General features: G+C 40.7%; 1 protein-coding gene across 1 annotated transcript in view; it reads right to left on the bottom strand.

The window, feature by feature from the left end:
- Positions 1-19958, bottom strand: part of LOC124788366 (origin recognition complex subunit 1) — a 136259-nt gene that overhangs the window by 2414 nt on the left and 113887 nt on the right. The window contains exon 9 of the mRNA XM_047255630.1: positions 17630-17754. Coding sequence (XP_047111586.1) covers positions 17630-17754 — 125 coding nt within the window. The remainder of the gene's footprint in view (positions 1-17629; positions 17755-19958) is intronic.

Raw genomic sequence — 19958 nt, 5'->3', positions numbered from 1 at the left:
TAATAAGTCATCCACCCTTCCCTTTAGGCACACTCATTGTTATGTGATGTGTTGTCTGTCCATTAGTCTGATCTTGCACATGCATGGAAACCCATGTTTCATCCATCCATATTATATTCTCTGAATTGATGCCAATTTTTCTTAAAACAATAGAAAGGCTTGTCGCACTGCCCGTAGTAAACAAATTACTTTCTGACAGTGAAACTATCAAGATTTTATATGTAGTGTACTCTTTCCTGCTGTAATATGCATACACAACCAGACCTCAACTATCTGGCATGCTCGGGGATCTGTCGATGCTGAATTATCGTCATTTTTAAAAACCTGGTTTAAGAAAAGGGATATAAGCAAAACCTACAGTTTTAACATCCAAAACATGTAAATTTTATTTATTAAACACAACAAGTGACATTAAAGTATCAAAAAATTAGAAGTATGTATTACTTTTCTGTACACAAAATTCAATTAATAGCAGATTGTTGTACTGCTTATTAAACTAGTTTTAAGGCTCAAAGTGTTAGAAAAGTTCAATAAACAAAAAATTTTTTGTACACCAGAAACAAAATAAATAAGTGCCACTGATTTGAAAATATCAAGAACAAGCTAATTAATGATGGTTGGTTGATTTGGGAGAGGGGCCAAGCTGCGAGGTCATTGGTCCCATGATGTAGGATGGCAGAAATCAAGGGAGGAATAACACAAACAGCACAGTCCAGTCAAGGAGAATGGCTAATGTAAAAATGAGGAAGGAAAGTCGACATCAGGGCAGCAGGAAGAGGAAAGAACAGGAGGGGTTGGATGGAAATGGGGAGAGCAAGGGTGCCCCAGAAACGCTACGGATGATGGGGTATCAGCACCACCATCGACCTGTCCTGACACCAACACCATACCATTATCACAATACAATGGGGCCAACACCAGGAAAAGAAGACACACGAAAAGTGGAAACAAGACAGCACATCAGACCAGACAAAATATAGGAAAAGGCAGGGACCTGGATGGTATGGAGGCAAAGTCAGGATCTCCATAACCAATGCCCACACTAACAGAGGGACTAAAATTCCAGAGGAACATTCAAGAACTTATTCCCTGATAGGACAAGACACTTTCGCAAAGAAAGCCAAGGACAGACACAACCATGCGAAGATCGTCTGCTACCATCTTCTTTCCCTGGTGTTGGCCCCATTGTATCGTGATAATTGTAGGAGGGTACATTTACTGCAAGGGGCCAAAAGGTGGGGGCAGTCCAGCAAAATATGGATCACCATGAATGGAACCCTGAACCTACAAAGAGGGAGGGGGGGAGGCACTCACTGTAGAGTAAAATATCTATATGGCCAATGCAAAGACAGGAGAGGATGATAGACTGCCGCTGGGAGAGACAGAGGAAAGAACACCACATGGCGGGAGACTCCTTAAGGGTGTGATGTTTATTAGACGGGGTGGGGTGGAGGTAGTTCGCCAGAGTTACCACATGATTGAGCAAAAAGAGATTTGATGTACAGCGGCAAATCTGCCCCTGGAGGGATCATCGAGAACTGGGGTAGGCGGCCTTCCCCCCAGTCAGACGATCAACAAGTTCAATACCTGGGATACGTATGTGGACAGGAACCCAATGAAAATCAACTGATCAACCAGCATCACCAAGATCAGCAAGAAAGTCATAGATGGCAGAGACCAAGGGGAGGTGTGAAAAACTCTGAACAATAGTCTGAAGGCCACTCACTGAGTCCATACATAATGAAACTCGGGTTAGTGAGGACTGTTTCATGAAGCAGAGGGCCAATACATGGCCATCAATTCCAAAGTAAACACCTGACACATGGCAGACAAGAGATGGTGTTCCATCCCAACAGAAGAGCCATCAGTGTAAAAAACTATGGTATCGTGAAATTCCTGTAAGAATGTTTGGAACAAACAATGGAACACCATTGGAGCAGTGGAGGATTTCAGACGCTGGAAGAGGTCCATCCGAATCCGGGGCCAAGGAACTAACCAAAGGGGGTGTGGTTGGGAGATAATGTGGGGAAGGGGACAAGGAGGGGAGATGGAAGTCACAGTGGAATGTAGTGAAGTGGAGCCCAAGTGATAAACCCGCTCAAGGGCAGGCAGCGGGTGGATGATGGCCCGAATCTGCGAAAAGAATAGAATAGAAGGGGTGAACAGGGAAAGAGTGAATAGTGATGGCACAGCAAACCAGGCGCTGGGACCGCCAAATCGAAGGGAGAGGAGTTCCAGTGTCAAGACTGTCGACAATGCTAGTGCAAAAGGCACCCGTGGCTAAATGGATACCATGATGGTGAACTGGGTCTAAGAGCAGCAGGGTGGAAGGGGCAGCTTAACCATAAACTTGACAATCATAGCCCAAGAAGACAGAACTAATGCCTAGTAAAGGCAGAGAAGGGTTGAACGATCTGCACCCCAAGAGGTGTGGGCAAGGAAGCAAAGAACATCGAGTTTGTGAAAACAGCCAACCTTCAGATGTTGGATATGGGGTAACCAAGTAAGCTTGTTTTCAAAAAGAAAAGACAAGGAACAGAACTGGGGAGGATCAGTCAAGACATTGGGCATCATGGTAAAGCTCCAGATTAGGATACACCGTAGTACAGCAACAGAAATGCACCACTCTTGACTTATGGGGAGGGAATCAAAAACTGTGCGAGAGTTTGCAAATGAAAGAGTACTGGATGGTACCCTGGCGTTCCCATTTCACAGAGGCCACCAAGTGGGAGCTAGCCCAAATACAGAAATCACCCACATAGGGAGGAGAGGTGACCAACAGTCCAGCAGAGGGCACAAGTCCATGAGAAAAAGGGAATTTAATACAGAGCCATGCAGGGTCCCCGGAGAGCTAAGAAACAGTGCCAACATGAACTCTGAATGACTTGTGGGACAGGAACTGGAAAATAAAAATCGAGAGGGGGGGGGGGGGGGGGCGCATAGACCCCACTTGTAGAGTGTAAAGAGGATGTGATGGTACCAAGCTGTGTCATAGGCCTTACAAGAATTGAAAAAAGCTCCGAGATGGCAGTGCTGAGAAATAGCCAGCTGAACTGTGGTTTCAAACCAAAGCAAATGATTAATTGGAGACTGTCTTTTCCAAAATCCACACTGGTCAGGAGATAAAAGGTCCCGAGATTCAAGGACCCGAATGAGCCATATGCGGCACTAAAATTAGTAGGGGAACCACCATAAGACGACACAGGTCATGGTTGGCAAGAAATTGGTCAAAGATGATCCCCTGGCTACATGAGAAAACACTGCTCCACAAAGGGTAATGGGCTTTAAAATCCCCAAGGAGAAGGAAGGGAAGGGGGAGTTGCTGAAGGAGGGCACTTAGAGCAGCAGATGTAGGTGGTCCGTCAGGAGGGAGACTGGCTACAAACTGTGACCGCAGAGTCCAAGGGGACCTGGGTGGCAACTGCTTCCAATGGGGTACGCAGTGCGATCCATGTACTATCACAGGGACCAATGTGCAGATGCCATCGAATGCCCTCAAATGGCTGACCCGGTTCAGACAAAGCACAGAACCCACAAAAGGATTGAAGGCAGTAAGGGACTGCAACTGAATGGGCTGGAGCCAATGACGCCGCTGGGTCACCATCTGTCACCAATGAGGACGGGATGACATCCATAAATATGAGATCAGGCTCATGTTGCGAGGGGGGATGGCACCTCTGGGGGCACTGGCAGAGGTGGTGTGTTGGGGGGCATTGCTGTCCTGGGACTTTTATTTTTTATTTTTCTTCTTCTTGAGTTGAGAAGGGTAGGGCACACAGAGAAAGCAGGGTTCTGCAAAACCCAAAACCAAAAGAGAGCAGGTGACCTTGGGGCGCACAGACTGTGTGTCCTGTAACCGATTTGTGGTAGCAGGTCTCCAGGTCTCTGGCTTGGGAGACGCTGGGGGAATGGGTCCCAGTAAGGGGCCCTATCGCTGGCTGACGCAAAGAAGGGGGGCACTACTTTGGCTGGGTGGGGGAGGGGGGGGGGGGGCGGCACCTGGAGGAAAGGAGATGGGAGCCACAGGGGAGGGCGAGAGGAGAGGGGATTGGGACAGGAATAAGGGAGAGAGAGTACGGGGTAAGGATGTACCAGAGGCAAAAATAAAAGTCATCGATATAGGATGAAATTGGTCAAATTTGTGACAAGCCTCAGTGTAAGATAAGCGATCCAGAGACTAATACTGAAAGTATCTTCTTTTCTTTCTCATAAGCCGAGCAATCTAGTATGCAGGGAGAGTGATGGTCATGACAATTAACACACACAGGTGGTGGAACACAGAGTCTCTCTTCATGGAGTGGGTGTCCACAGTCACCACACAGAAGGTCTGCTGTGCATTGGCAAGACGTGCCCGAAACGCAAGCACTGAAAGTACCTCATGGGTGGTGGGACATATGGCTTCACATCACACTGATAACATATAAGCTTGACCTCCTCTGGGAGGGTATCTCCCTCAAAAGCCAGAATAAAGGCCACTGCTATTGTCCTTGCGACCTTTCTGCACACGCCAGGCAAAATGAACGCCCCGTCATTCCAGATTGGCCTGTAGTTCCTCATTAGTTTGAAGATGAGGTTCCTATGAAAAATGACTCTCTGGACCACGTTTAAAGACTGGTGAGACATATACCGGGACATCGGCAAGATGATCACAGGTACAAAGAGCTGCAAATTGGCCAGCAAAATTTTTGATCAACAGGGAAGCCGACTGCATCTTACTGAGAGACTACACTTCGCCAAACTTGCCTCCACAAAAACTAACAGCTTTGTGGTGGTGAGTGCGTCCCTGTCCATCCTAGTACAGATCAGGTATTGGGGAAAGAGTTTCACCCCAAGCCAGAGAGTCTGGCCCCCTCCCAGTGCGTAGCCAGGGAAGGAAGTCTGCAGAGTCATAAGAAGCAGCATTCACTGATCCATTACCAAACTGAAGAGACAGCCATAGAAGAATGGCCACATTTCTTGGAGCTTGGTACACTTTATATACAAAGCATCTGCCCTGATAAAACCTACTCCAATCGGGCTCTCCTCATGGGTGCCACCCAGCCACAGCACGGGCCATCTGGAATGGTGGCCATTGCCACTAGTTCTTATACTCTCGGACGACAAGCAACCAGTACTAGGCATAACTGGGGAGGCAACAGCTCAGGTACCAGAAGTGTGATCCTTGTTTTGTCAGGGGGCTCAGTCAGATGGGTATGTAACAGCCCCACCACTTGGACTGGCTACACGTGCTGGTAACCTAGTGAGGTGGAGGGGGGAAGGAAGGGGTAGAGGAATCTATGCTGTACATGTGAGAGAGGAAGTTCTTCCCCAAATGGTTCACACTATGGAGAGAAAATTTAGAAGGGGAAGTCCAACCCCAAAGGGGGACCAAAAGTACCAAAAAGGAAGGATGAAAGAAAAAAGGCAAGGGGAACAAAACTGCAAGGAATGCAGGAAGCCAGGTGGATAGGCAATAAGTAAAAACACCGAGAGGAGAAGGAGGGGCAGCGGGGAAGGAGCGAGGCAGGAGGGGAGGGCCATTGGGAAGGAAATTTTGCCCATGAAGGATGAATGGGCTGCAATAGCTCAGAGCTCTGGGGGCGCCACACACACACACTAACGAAAGAACCATGAGCTCCCTGGGGGTTAATGAAAATTGTAATCAAGAATTTGGAACAATGTAATTGTAATTGCTATCTTTAGGAATAACACGCATATCTGACATCTTTGAAGGTGTGGAGTATGTAGGGGCAACTACTACCAATAGTTTATCTGAAATTTTCTCTTGAGGCCTCTGGAACTTTGTAGAAATGCTACTGTGTTTCTTGGATTTACCTCTCTTCTGATATAAATTATTTTGTATGATCTGTGGATTCATGACTTCAGGAGCATTGTGTTGTTGGCTACTCTCTGTGAATTTCACAAAAGTGTTTAATTCTTCTGAAGCCTCAGCCCAAGAGATGCAAATTGTAGGTGTTTCTTCTTCATCATTTTCAGTTTCTGGTGCTGCCTATGGGTTTAAAACACTTCATAATATCATATCATCTCTCAGATCTTCTTCCATAGCTAAATTCTGTCAATGTCGATCCATTTATCAACTTCTTCTGTTGACAATGCACTCTGCAGTTCATTCCTGGACACAGAATTTATCACTCGTACAATTTCAGAGTGATGAGCTGTCGACTCCTCATCATTTACATTGCTTTCCACCTCTGCACCTTCGACCACTTTGAGCCACATTTTCCTCCAGACCCTGCATGATGTTGTAATTTTCACAGAGGCCCAAGCAACGACAGCCAAGAAAAGAGTGTCTTCAATGTTAAAATTGTGTAGAAACACTCTGGCACTGCAGTCCGAGCTTAGCAATCATTGTACAAACATTTCTCTGCTCAGCACTTGAAATTTTGTATGACCCCTCAGTCCATGGGTCGATTAGTGACGTTACCTTGGCAGGAACATAGGTGAAAAAAATTTCCTGACAGACACTTCGATTCTGGAGGGTGAGTTTGGCAACTGTCAATGATGAGAACGGTCTTATAATTTGTAGGTCAGCCTATCTTTCAAATTTTTATTTAATTATTTATTTATTTTTTCACAGCTGTAACAAAGTAGTGAAACAAACAGTCCAAACAACTCTGCTTTTACCCAGGCATCAGTGCGTACATTGTAAATAACTGGCATATGAAGGGGGACCCAAAACAAATTGGAATTGTAATGATGCACATCCCGTACTTGTAGTACCGGGTTGCACTGCCAGAATAATGTTGCAGGACCTCTCCAAGAGTTATTTCGCCATGCAGTGTCACCTGACAGGTGTGGTTTCTCTGGCGGTCCTCCGAATGCACATACAGTGCAGACATGGCATGAGAAAGAGGATATTTTCTTACAAACAGTGTGCGGCAGTGAAATTTTGTCATTTACTTGGCAAGAATACAGCAGAAACTGTTGTTTTGATGCAAACAGGTTACAAAGAACATGCTCTTAGTAAAATCAAGTGTAAGAATGATTTTCTTGGTTTAAAAAGGGAGAAATGGTCACTGAAGATTAGTCCCATTCCAGTCACCCTTCAACTGCTCGAAGCGCGGACAGAATCAGCAAAATTTCTGATCTGATCAATGAATACACAGCTCTCAAGTGCTCGCCAGTTTTTAGCCTCAACGAAGATGACTACTTTGCCCCCACGTGCCCCGTCCACCAGATTTAACACCCTTGGTTTTCTTCCTGTTCCAAAGGATGAAGAGAAACTTTGTCATGAAGGTGCCAGCAGGTATCAAAGAGAATGAATTTAAAAGGTGCTTCCAACAGTGGAATGAATGTTTGGCCAAGTGCATTAATGCTAATGGAGAGTACTTTGAAGGAGATTAAGGTTGTACTTGAAAAACAGTATAAAGTAAATGCTTTCTACAGTTTATGGCTGTCCGGAGCATTTCCACACACTGAGACATTTATTCTGTCGTTATTCGTTTCTGGACTCCTCAGGTCACATTAGGGTTGAACTAGGCAAATGCCGCCATAACAGGCCAGTCTCATCAATGCTGCAAATTTGGTGTGGAGACAACTTATGCCCATCAACAAGTTTTTGAAATACTGTATTGCACTCATCTGCAGCAGTCTTATCAATTGACTTTGTTTCGCCAGAAAGATATACACTGAAGTGCCAAAGAAACTGGTATAGGTATGTGTACTCAAATACAGATATATGTAAACAGGCAGATTATGGCGCTACAGTCAGCAATGCCTATATAAGACAATGAGTGCCTGGTGCAGTTGTTAAATTGTTTGCTGTGCTACAATGGCATGTTATCAAGATTTAAGTGAGTCTGAATGGGTGTTATAGTCGGCGCATGAGCGATCGGACACAGCATCTCCGAGGTAGCAATGAAGTGGGGATTTTCCTGTACGACCATTTCACGGGTGTGCCGTGAATATCGGAATCCGATTAAATGTTGGAATCTCTGACATCGCTGTGGCTGGAAAAAGATCCTGCTGTGGCTGGAAAAAGATCCTGCAAGAACGGTATCAACAACAACTACAGAGATTCATTAAACGTAACAGAAATGAAACCTTTCCACAAATTGCTGCAGATTTCAATGCGGGGCTGGTCGATAAGTAACAGCATGTGAACCATTCAATGAAACATCAATGTGGGCTTTCAAAGCCGAAGGCCCACTTGTGTACCCTTGATGACTGCTCTGACATTGGACTGTTGATGACTGGAAACATGTTGCCTGGTTGGACAAGTCTCGTTTCAAATTTTATCGTGCAGATGGATGTATGGAGACAATCTCATGAACCCATGGACCCTGCATGTCAGCAGGGGACTGTTCAAGCTGGTGGAGGCCCTGTGTGGGGCATGTGCAGTTGGAGTGATATGGGACCCCCGATATGTCTAGATACGACTTTGACAGGTGACATATACATAAGCATCCTGTCTGATCACCTGCATCTGTTAATATCCATTGTGCATTCCGATGGACTTGGAGAATTCTAGCAGGACAATGCGACACTCCACAAATCCAGAATTGCTACAGAGTGGTTCCAGGAGCACTCTTCTGAGTTTAAACACTTCTGCTGGACACCAAACTCCCAGACATGATCATTATTGAGCATATCTAGGATGCCTTGCAACCTGCTGTGCAGAAGGGATCTCCACCCCCTCAAACTCTTACAGATTTATGGACAGCCCTGCAAGATTCAATTCCCTCTAGCACTACTTCAGACATTAGTCGAGTCCATGCCACATCGTGTTGCGGCACTTCCGCATGCTCGCGAGAGCTGTACATGATATTAGGCAGGTATACCAATTTCTTTGGCTCTTCAGAGTAGTTTATGGATGTCATTACAAATTTTAAAATTACGAGCCACCCTTCTGAGAACAAAAAAAAAAACTACTGTAGGCGAGATTTAATTCCTCGTGAAAAAAATTGGGCTTTCAGTTAACATAGGTTCTGTTATTGGCTTTCCTTCTGCTTTTTTAGTACTGAACCACTTATACAAAACTTCGTCTAGACTTTCTAATTTCGGTTTTTTAGGGTTTGACTGACATCTAGACTTTTAACTCAAGCAGATTGTGACACAAATTTTTCTAGCTGTTATCTTCGTTTTTCAATGTCATATATAGTTGAAGATGCAATATTACATTCACTCATAATATTGTTTCGGTTCTCACCTTTTTCCGTTCTTCCTATGATGTCCAGTTTTTGGTGGATTGTCAACATCACATGCTTGCGTTTTGCCATTTTTGCTCTGTTTGGAAAGCATATTCACTATACGTACAAACTTTTTACTGCGTTGTAACCTATTTGACATCTGCACAAGTATTATTAAATAAAGTTGCACAGCACTGATGCAAATATAAGTACTGTAAATTTAGGTCTAGTGAATGAAGAATCGTTGATACTAAGACAAAGGTAACAATGCAACTGCCTTATCTCGGTGAGAATACAATCACTCAATGAGGCAGACCACTCTTACTGACAAGGTGCAAATGGTTCCAACGTTGCTCAAAGGCATGTGACTGTACTGCAATTCGAGCTTTCGTTGCTCTGTCAATTATGTTACTGGCTGCTATCAAAGGACGAACCATTGCCCTATTCCTTCAAAGTAGTAATCTGAATATAAATCAGCATGATGGATCTTAGAGCACAAAGCCTATTCCAAACTAGTCTTTCCTGCACTACGAGAAGCCCTTATTTCAATAAATGACAAGAAACTCAGTTACACAATCTGTGTAATAAACATACGCAAACCTCTTTAGCAATATGTGCTTAACACTGATTGAAAACAAGAAACACTTACATGGAACTCTGGCAACACTGAGATGTTGCTATCGTGACAATTACAAAATTGTATTATGTGATAGTCTGACGTACGCATGCGATGCTGCCGCACCTAACGCACTGCAGTTGTCAGAGATCATCGTATACCAGCTTGAATATAGGCATCATCTTGTCAGATGTGATGTGCCCTTTCCTTCCTCTGCCCTTTGAATTGTCTTCAACCAGTTATAAGAGAACTTATGGCTTAACGTGGATCACATGCCATGGGGCTACTGGAATTTTTCACATGCACAAATATTTTACAGATGTGAAAAAAGCTATAAGTGACAAGAAATGCCTAAGAAAGTAAATTACAAATAGAGTTGTTTCTCCTGTTAAGAAAGTAAGGTTACACATTAAAAACTGGGAAAACTACAGAAGTACCGAATAAATAATGAGTCTGATATAAAGCAGAACAGTTCCTTCCACAGAGACTGAGATAAATGAAAATAAATTAAAACCACTATGCACCAAATTCAGTTAGCTTTTCCTCATTATAGGTATGTTTATATACCCACACAATAGGGCAGTTTTAAGTAAATAAGTGGAAACAAAATACACACTTTAGGTTAGTAACAAATACAACATGGTAAACAGATGACTTAGTATTTAACCCATAACCCATCCAGGATTCTTTAAAGAGGTGAACTGCAATGTACAAAACAGCTTCAAACATCCGATTACTTTGCAAATGAATTAATGTGTTAAATATTTGAAGTTATGCATGGACACCCCATTTTATGACATCATATCTCCAGAAATATGTGCCGTACAATGATACAATTTTGCAGGTATGTTCAGTGGTATATGAGAATGCTGCACAAAATGTGCTGTGAACAGCACTGGTAGTAAATTGTCAGGTCTGATACTGACATTTTACTGCAGTAACACTGAAAATGCAGCAGCGACAAACTTGTTTATTGTGTGTGTGTGTGTGTGTGTGTGTGTGTGTGTGTGTGTGTGTGTGTGTGTACGTGCGTGCGCGCGTTTTTGTAGGGGTGCGTCATGAGTCACATTTTCTCAGTGCATCATGAATTACATTTTCTCAGTACATACATACAGTTTCTAATTTTAGTACTTTACTTATACTGTTAAGCCTTTAATGTAAGAATGTACTTCTTAATATGCAGATTATGGCACCATTTTAAATTTTTAAAATCAGTCAGAAATTATATGATATACTGAAAATCAAATTTTTGTTGGTTTTGGTTATCGTTAGCTAGGCAACCTGCAACTACAACTGGGTGTTGTTAGCAGTTTACTAATATAGATAAAGTATCAAAACATTATGCAGGTTTATCATGTTCTGTTTTTTACTACCTTTTTACCACTTCAATGTCATTTTCAGAAAATGAGATAAACACTGTCCGTTTATAGATCTATGTAATGCTTGCAACTTTCTAAAAAGTTTGCGAGAGAGAAGTGTACAACATAAATTTTTTATCATTTGGAAGTAATAAGTTATTGAAAGCCAAAAACTTTTATTTTCATGAATGCTTCTTTAGAGAGAATGCTGTATTTAATCTGTGAACCACATTTATCCAAGGACTATTTTTTTATGGCATCAAAGGTCATTTCTCGTATCTTAAGTGACACAATTTCATATTTTGCCAGTCATCCTGCTGTGAGCTGCTTCTCGTTATAGCAACCCTCCATCCATCTTTTCGCTGTTTTTACAGTTACTTTCATCACAAGAATGCATTTTCAAGGTATTTGTGGCAGCTTCTCTGTCAGTAGCTTCTTCATGTCACCGTGTCCTGTTAATTACTTCTCTATAGCATCACAACTTTTTAATTTCTATTTTTCTTTTATTTTCTGTCACTGTAATTTTATCTTGTAAAGTCAGCATACAATTTCATCTACAAGAATATGCTGCTTCTTTGTTTCAGTTTTTTTTTACTGAGAACATTCTTCTGATTGATAAGTGGGCAGAACACTCCAAATGACTTGAACATAAGGATCTTTGTTTTTTTCTTAAAATTAATTTCACAAGCTACAGTTTAGCTGCGTCATTATAGGTTTTCTTAGTCCCACTATATGAATCTCACATTTTTCACCTCTTCTCTCTGCAATTAGAGTAACACCTGAACATTTTCTAATTACAATCTTTCCAGTCATGATTTATCCACTAGAGAAAAATATTGAATAAGTATACAATCTGAACTGTTAGATTATATATATTGAGATGTTACACATAGGTACATTACAGCAGGTTGAATTAACAGACAACTGCAACTTGAAACAGCAGAAATTTAGGTAACCGACAGATAAGATTAGTCAGTTTCATGTCCCATGGCTCATTTTGCATGATAAACCATTAAGATATGGAATGATTATTAGGTTATGGCTTTGCTCAGTGTGTGTAGGTTTCAAGCATTGTTTGTTATGTTTCTGCTTTTTTGTAGACATTTCAGCGTTGTTACATACTACCATAATTGCTGAGATCCGCATCGTTTGACTTTAGTGGAGAAGGCTATCATAAGCAATTATCACTTGGTCATTGTAGCACAAAGGGACTCACTACTAATGGTTACTATTCAGTCTAGTTCAGATAACCGGTGTGAATAGCACATATTATGGTATAGAAAGTAAATGTAGCTCAAACTTTCAGTTATAATCATAAATATAGGCTGAAATGGAAGAAGGAATTGATTGGAAAATATGAGATGGGTGAACCATTCACTCTGAACTCTGCCTCTATGGAATGCTAACTAAATTGAAAAATTGAAGAATAGAGAATAGGAGAGAATCAATGTTCATTTTATTGTATTATGCATTCCAGTATTCACCTGAAGTTATTTACAGAAACCATGAGAAACCTAATCAAGTTGGTCCAATAGCCTTTTGAGTCCTGTTCCCCTTAAATAAAAATTTATCAAATGAACCTCAGTGCCAAATTCCTCAACACTGCGTATACATCAAATGCATAGGATGTCAGAAACATAATAAAAATATTCTGGATCTATTTCATTGGAAAAATGTAAGCATGACGTGCATGTACATCAAATCCTCATTCTACTATCCCCAGTAAAATGATCTGCAATTCTGCTTAATCATTTCTTGAAAAATATGAGGATAGTTCATAATACAAATAAACTCTAATTGCCACAGGACAGTGTGTCTAAATGAAATAAGTGATATTATTATTATTATTATTATTATTTTATCGTCAATATATTCTGAAGTTAAAAACTGTCCACAGCGAGAGATCAACAGACTGATCACAATTCATCCATTTTATATGCATTTTTTGAGGCACACTGTGATAACAGTCAAAAGCAAGTGAAACACTTGTCTTAAGCCATATTAAAGGTTAACAAATGAACAGAAATATTAATACTATTCGCTCACTTGACATGGCCTCATCATTTTATTTTGCATGGTATGTAGTTCAGTGGGTAGGAGCCAGACTAAAAACCAAAGTTCTGGACTGAGTCCTCTATCAGTTCTATGATTCTTTCAGTCAGATAAAACTTCTTTTGCCTCTGGCAATGATTTGCTGATGTGAAAAACATCATTTAGAGTTCATGTTAAACTACACCGGTCTCCAAAACTAAAGCAACAAACCACTATCTCTGTCCTGTGTCTAATTCACAATATAATCATACAAACTGCAATCCTGTCCTGCACAAACGATGGTATTCTGGTCACCAGACAACCACACCAACGATGACGTTGGGGCATCTATCAAACGGGATAGTGTTTGCTGGGTAGTCCCACATCCACAATTGCTGCGTACACAGTCACAGACAGGGCAGTATTGCACAGAGAAGATGCCTACCAGGTGCTCTGCAGTGGAAGGCCATGGGAAAAATGGAAGCAGGAAAGTCGCAAACTGATGTGGCCCGGTGGCTTAATGTGATTGGTTCTGTTGTTTTTTCAGATGTGGCAACAGTTTAGAGAGATCGAAACTGTATACTGAAGACTGGGGCAGGGCTGACCATGTGTAACATCAGAAAGAGAGAACCATTATTTGGCAGTAAGGGTACGACGGTACCACCTTAGTACTGCATGGCAACTGGCATCTGACCTCGCAGCATCCACTGGACATGTTGTAGCAAGGCAAATGGTGTACAGTAGGCTTTAGCAGAGTGACCTTTGTTGTTACAGACCTGCTGAATGTGTCCCTCTGGTGCATCTTCACAGAAGGGAACATCTAGAGTGGAGCCATCAACATGCCACCTGGACAGTCCGACAGTGGGCCAATGTTCTTTTCACAGATGAGCCCTGATTTGGTCTGTTGGTCCGTACAATGATTCTCGACAGATTTACATCTGGAGGGAATGTGGAACACTATTTAGGGACCCAACCATTGTGGAAAGAGACTGATTTGAGGATGATCCTTAATGGTGTGGGCACGGATTATGTTAACCACTCAAACACCTCTTCATGAAACTGTATGGTTAAATAGGCAAGGTTTAACTGCTGTCAGCTAATGTGACGAGCTCTTGGAACCTCATGTGCGGCTGTTGTAAGGTGCTGTGGGTCCAGATTTTGCATTGCTGAACGATAATGCTCAACCTCATATAGCACACGTGGTTGATGTTTTCTTGGGAATGTAAGATATTGCACACATGGCATGGCCTGCTCTTCCCAAATTTGAATCCCATAGAGTACATTGGGATGCACTAGGGACACAGGTTGCATCACGTCAGCATCCACCACCCACTCTCCAAGACTTGCAAGCAGCGCTGCAAGAAGAATGGGAGTTATTGCCTCAACATGAGATTGATGACTTCATTCAGAGCATGCCCAGTAATTTGTCAGTCTTGTATTGCTGCCAGAGTTCACATGCCATAATGAGTGCATTAACCACTTGTCGGAATGTGTGTGTAAATCTGTTAAGTTGGAAAAAATGAAGAACATTTTTGTCTACTGTTAAGTATACTGCAGTTGCTTACGTTCTGTATTCTTTATATTGTTTCTACCTTACTATCACCTGATTATACTGTTTTGTGGCAAAATAAATGCAACCTTACAAAATTTTGGTTTGTTGCTTTAATTTTGGACACCTCTGTACAATCCCCCCAGTAACTTGCTGGATATGTCATTTCAAATGTCAGAGGAAGGCGAGCATATACAACTTCCAACTATAGGACCATGCCCAGCGAAGTTACCGCAGCATTGAGGACAGCATTATCCTTGAGATCTGTTATCACTACAATGCTAATGGATGAGCTCTACCTCTCCCAGTTACACAATTTAAGATAGTTACTTCGATGAGAAATACTTAAGAATCCATCCTAAATGACGCAATTAGATTAGATTAGATTACAATCTGACTTACCATAATATCTAAGGACAGGCATGTTTCTATCACTTGGAAGCGTGCGTGTGTGTGTGTGTGTGTGTGTGTGTGTGTGTGTGTTACTCAGGATACTTCTTTCTTGAAAGTTACGCTAAAGCGACGTATTACCCACTGATACAAAGAAAGTAAAAGATATATTTTTGTCAACTAACTAATGGAAATATTTTCATGAAACTTATTTGAATGCATTAAATCTGATATACAAAAAAAGTACAGCTGAGTCACAATAGTTTGAGATGAATGGAACCACTTCAAACTACTGAAAACATGGACTTTAAATTTATGAGGGAAAAAGAAACAAAATGATGCTGTAAGGAATAGTGTTTATGTAGGTGTCTACATTGGCAAAATAAAGGTTATAACGTAAGTCTGGTAACAATTTACTTCATGCAATAATGGAGGAGTGTCTTTTGCTTGGTGAATCTGCAACATTTTCCTGTGGTTGGTGTCATCTCAAGCTGCTGTTCCACATAGCGCATGTGGCCTCACGTGCAGCGCAGCCTTAGGAGTGACCCATCATTGGTACAGTTTTGGCCTCATCATGTCAATTATAGAAGAGTCTTCTCATTGAATCACAGAATCTGTGATCACCCTCATTGTCAAACTTTCCATTTCTGTGTTGGGCCTACTTTCCTGTAGAATTTTTCTCCATGACTTAGAAATTGTATCTGATTATCTTGCTCCAAGACTCACTGATCCAATATAGAATGTCCTTTACAGTCAATTTCTTTAAAGGTCCTGCAATGCTTTCATTATCTTCCAAATACAAAACTGATTGTAGCAATCGTTCATGACACTTTTTCTTCAGGCATTCTACAATACCCTCATCCATTTGCTGAATCAAACTGGTAATGTTTGATGGGAGAAACAAGATGTGGATTCTGTCACACTACAGTTCTTCCACACTTGCAGGTGAGAATGCATCATCCATTGTCAAAATAGCTTTTCATGACAGTCCTTTCTCTTTAAAACAGTTTTGCACTCTGGTACAAATAAGTTCAAAAACCAATTTTTAAAGTTTTTCTGATTCATCCAGGTATTATTTTGATGCATGTAGATAAGCGGAAGAGCTGCCATGGTGACATTCTTGGAATGTTCTTGGCTTGTCAGACTTACCCATCACAAACAGTGTAATTTTTTTGAAACTTCCTGGCAGATTAAAACTGTGTGCCGGACCGAGACTCAAACTCCCGAGTTCAAGTCTCGGTCCGGCACACAGTTTTAATCTGCCAGGAAGTTTCATATCAGCGCACACTCTGCTGCAGTGTGAAAATCTCATTCCAGTGTTATTTTTTTGTTTCCTGTTGCATTTGATGCTTCCATAACTGTGAGCTGCTCTTTACTTTTTTGTGCCCAGGAGCACTTTTTTCTTCATGAGAAGCAAGCATTTTTGCCAGCAACATTTTGAAGTTTAAAACAGTTTTGACACAGTTGTAAATTTGTTCATTAGATAAATTTTCTTCAGTTATGATTTTTTAAAAACTATACAATACTTGCCAAAATGGCCTCAGTCACCAGAGCATCTGTTTCCGCATATATTTGACACATTCTATACCTCTTCTTTCACCTGTCGAGCCAACCCACATTAGTGGCAAAACCGTCATCTCCCTTAAAAATAAAACACACACACACACACACACACACACACACACACCAAAGGTTCCTCCTGCGAGACTGGGCTACAAATCAGAGTCCCCTTCTGTCTTTGTTGCATATGCCAAATTAAAAATGCCTTACTTGTTTTTGCAAACTCTTAATTATTTACAGTATTTTTATTTTGGCTAAGAGAGCTTACAGAGCATTTCTTTGAAGAAAACAGTACCAATCTAAGTCAGTTTCTTCGCTAGTCAACAACAGTGACATTGTTGCCCTGTATTTGAGAGCAAGTTTTTCTTATCGTTTCTCCTTTGTCAACTTGTTTCAATCCTTCTAATTTAACATTCAAAGACACAAATTTCATTTTCTCCATTGCAGCACTCATTTTTAGAAGGGGTACAAACAAAAAAAAAAATAAAACAAAACAATGTTGTGCTGTAATGACTATGACAAACACCTAAAATACCACTTCCAATGAAAGGATTGCTCGTGTAAACACTTAAAAACCTGGAGAAGTATATGTGTAGTGTCACTGACACAAACACAACTAAGGGGGAAGAGTGGTTCAACAGGTATTGCACTATGAGCAAGTGAGGGAAATGAATGGATGATTGATACCCTGTATTATTATTATTATTATTATTATGAGGCTCAGACTTATGGTAAACTTGTTGAGACTTTACTGTAACATAAAAAATAAATATGAGTCAGCAGGCCACAGAAAAGACACAATATTACTGACAAAAGTGGGTGTGATTTAAACAGAGGCAATGCATTGTTTGTGCTTGGCTTTTCTCCTTTTCAAATGCCACATTGGTATTGATATACAAAAAGTCCAAACAAAGGACTGGATGGACCCTGGAATTTGTGATATTTTGTAACTACTAGTTGCACGTTTTAATTTGGTGATCACGTCATTCTGACTTACCATCAAATGTGGAGAGTGTTCTCAAATAGGTATACACTTTCTTGAAGGTGCATTTTTCAATGCCTGTGTCCTGCACAACAGCGGCCACAGATTTTAATAATAACTGCTCCATCACACTAAGATTTCTGAAAGGAAAAGAGGTACCATACAATGAAAAAAAATTCAATTGTTTATACTTCAGACAGAGAAACATCAACCTAAGATAAAAGCTGAGATCAGTCTATAAAAATATAGTTTAATACATTTTGTCTGCTTATTTTACTTATAAATTAGATGTTTAAAAACTAATTATTGCAATGGTAACCCATTTTCACATATGAGAAGTTAGCTAATGGTGACATGGAGCTGTAAGAGTATCATGATGTCACTTCTTGTTATTTCACAATGAGCACCCATTATATTGTGTGAAGCACAAAATAAGGTATGCTACAAAAGGCTGAATCAATGGAAGGCAAAAATATGCTCTACATCACAAGCAGAAATGTGAAAACACCACATTGTATTTTTCGTTTTTGCTTTAAGTCCATAAATGGGGCACTCTTGAAAATTATTATTGGTGTGATTTGCTGTAATAACATGACAAGAAATGTCACATTAGTGGTTGAAGAATTTTTGTATTTAGTTATTTTCATGTCATAACTTACCTGTTATGAAAGTATCCCATTATAAGGAAACAGCATTTTGAAGATCCATCAAAAAACATCATACTTTTTAGTATTTATTATAATTAAATATCCATTAATAACATATTAGCAATTAAAGCCTTCAGAAGATCATAACATTAGGTAATTTGGTGTAGAAGCTGAGGTGAAACAAGTCAATTTTGTGGAACAACATGTTCCACTTCTAACCACTCAGGCTGATTAAATATGTTTTCAGAAACCAGGAATGTTTTTTAGGTGGGGGTTAAGTGTGGAACATCTCACTGTTTATGCTTTGGTTTGCTGTATGTGCAGACTGGGTGCAAAAGACGCCAGCTTAAAACATCGACAACACACAATGGCGTGTGTGCATCTCCACCTGCTGAGCAGGCCTATTTATGCTTGGGTGTTGCACCTTGGCAGTGCCTTGGACATCATCGAGCAAAGGCAGCAGTGATAACATCAACACTGGAACGACTGGGGATTAAACATAAGAACTGTCATTCTGTAATATCAAATCGGTTGAGAACGACCTGTTCACCCACAGTCATACATGAGGCTGTACAGTAGAAATGTCATGATTATAATACAGAAGAGCTATCACAAAACTGATTACGTAAGTTTACTAGCTTGAATACATTGGAGCTTTCAGGACCCATCCATTACAAAACGCGAAGAAGTCACAAGTCCACTACAGTGATTAACTTCAAAAACAGTGACTACAATATATTTTTACGGTAAAAGTTGGCACATGTTTGATCCGGGTGAATGATTATACATGGAGTGGAACACACTGTAACAAAACTACGTTTGATACACTTCAAAATTCAGCACAGCGGAGTTAGTAAAGGCCCCCAGTGATGAAAACAATGTATAGCAGATTCACCTTTTGCAGTGTCCTAATTTTTTTATCTTCATATTTTTTTAAATGTTGTGGAATTTCATTACTAAATGAACAGAAATACTTTCTATAATACTCAATGTTACATAAATACAAGTGTGCTGGCTCTTGAGTTTGTCCAATTTTGTGAAGTTTTGTATGCTGACGCCCTTACTGATTGGACATGGGACTTTCCTTATCATCTTAAAACACGTTCATGGAGATTGAACAGGGTGTATAAGCAGACAAGAAGAAAGTTTCCAAATTTCCTGGTTAAAAATACATTTTTCCTGGGTGGGAAAAATAATAATAATAATAATAATCCACATTTTCCATGTTAAGAGACAGTGCACTTTCCCACAGAGCTGTGAAACCTATCCATCAATTGAATGGTAAAGGTTTTATACACCTGTGTAGAACTTCCTGACACTTAAGAGGGCAGGGGGGAGGGGCATTTGCAAGAGATCTCTGATGTGCAGTAACATACACATGGCATATTTTCTTATTACGAAAGTATAAATATGAATTCCATCAAATAGAGCACATTAGTTTCCGAAGCAATTAAATCAAGATCGCAATAGCAACATCACTGTTTAGCAGCACAAATATACATATGGGAATAAATTAATGGTTCAAATTAACATACATATAGTATAGTTACAAGCAAAGTTAAGCAATCCTATACATGCATGTATTACACTTGAAGGTGTATCAAACACAAATGTTCCAGCAAAATTTTAAATAATGCCATAAATTGCTGATCTTCTGGACCTGAAATTTTTCTAAAAGAGAATTTCCCCATCACAAC

The sequence above is a fragment of the Schistocerca piceifrons genome, chromosome 3, assembly GCF_021461385.2.
Source record: "Schistocerca piceifrons isolate TAMUIC-IGC-003096 chromosome 3, iqSchPice1.1, whole genome shotgun sequence".
Lineage (NCBI taxonomy): Eukaryota > Metazoa > Arthropoda > Insecta > Orthoptera > Acrididae > Schistocerca > Schistocerca piceifrons.
This window is presented reverse-complemented; position numbering and strand designations above follow the sequence as displayed.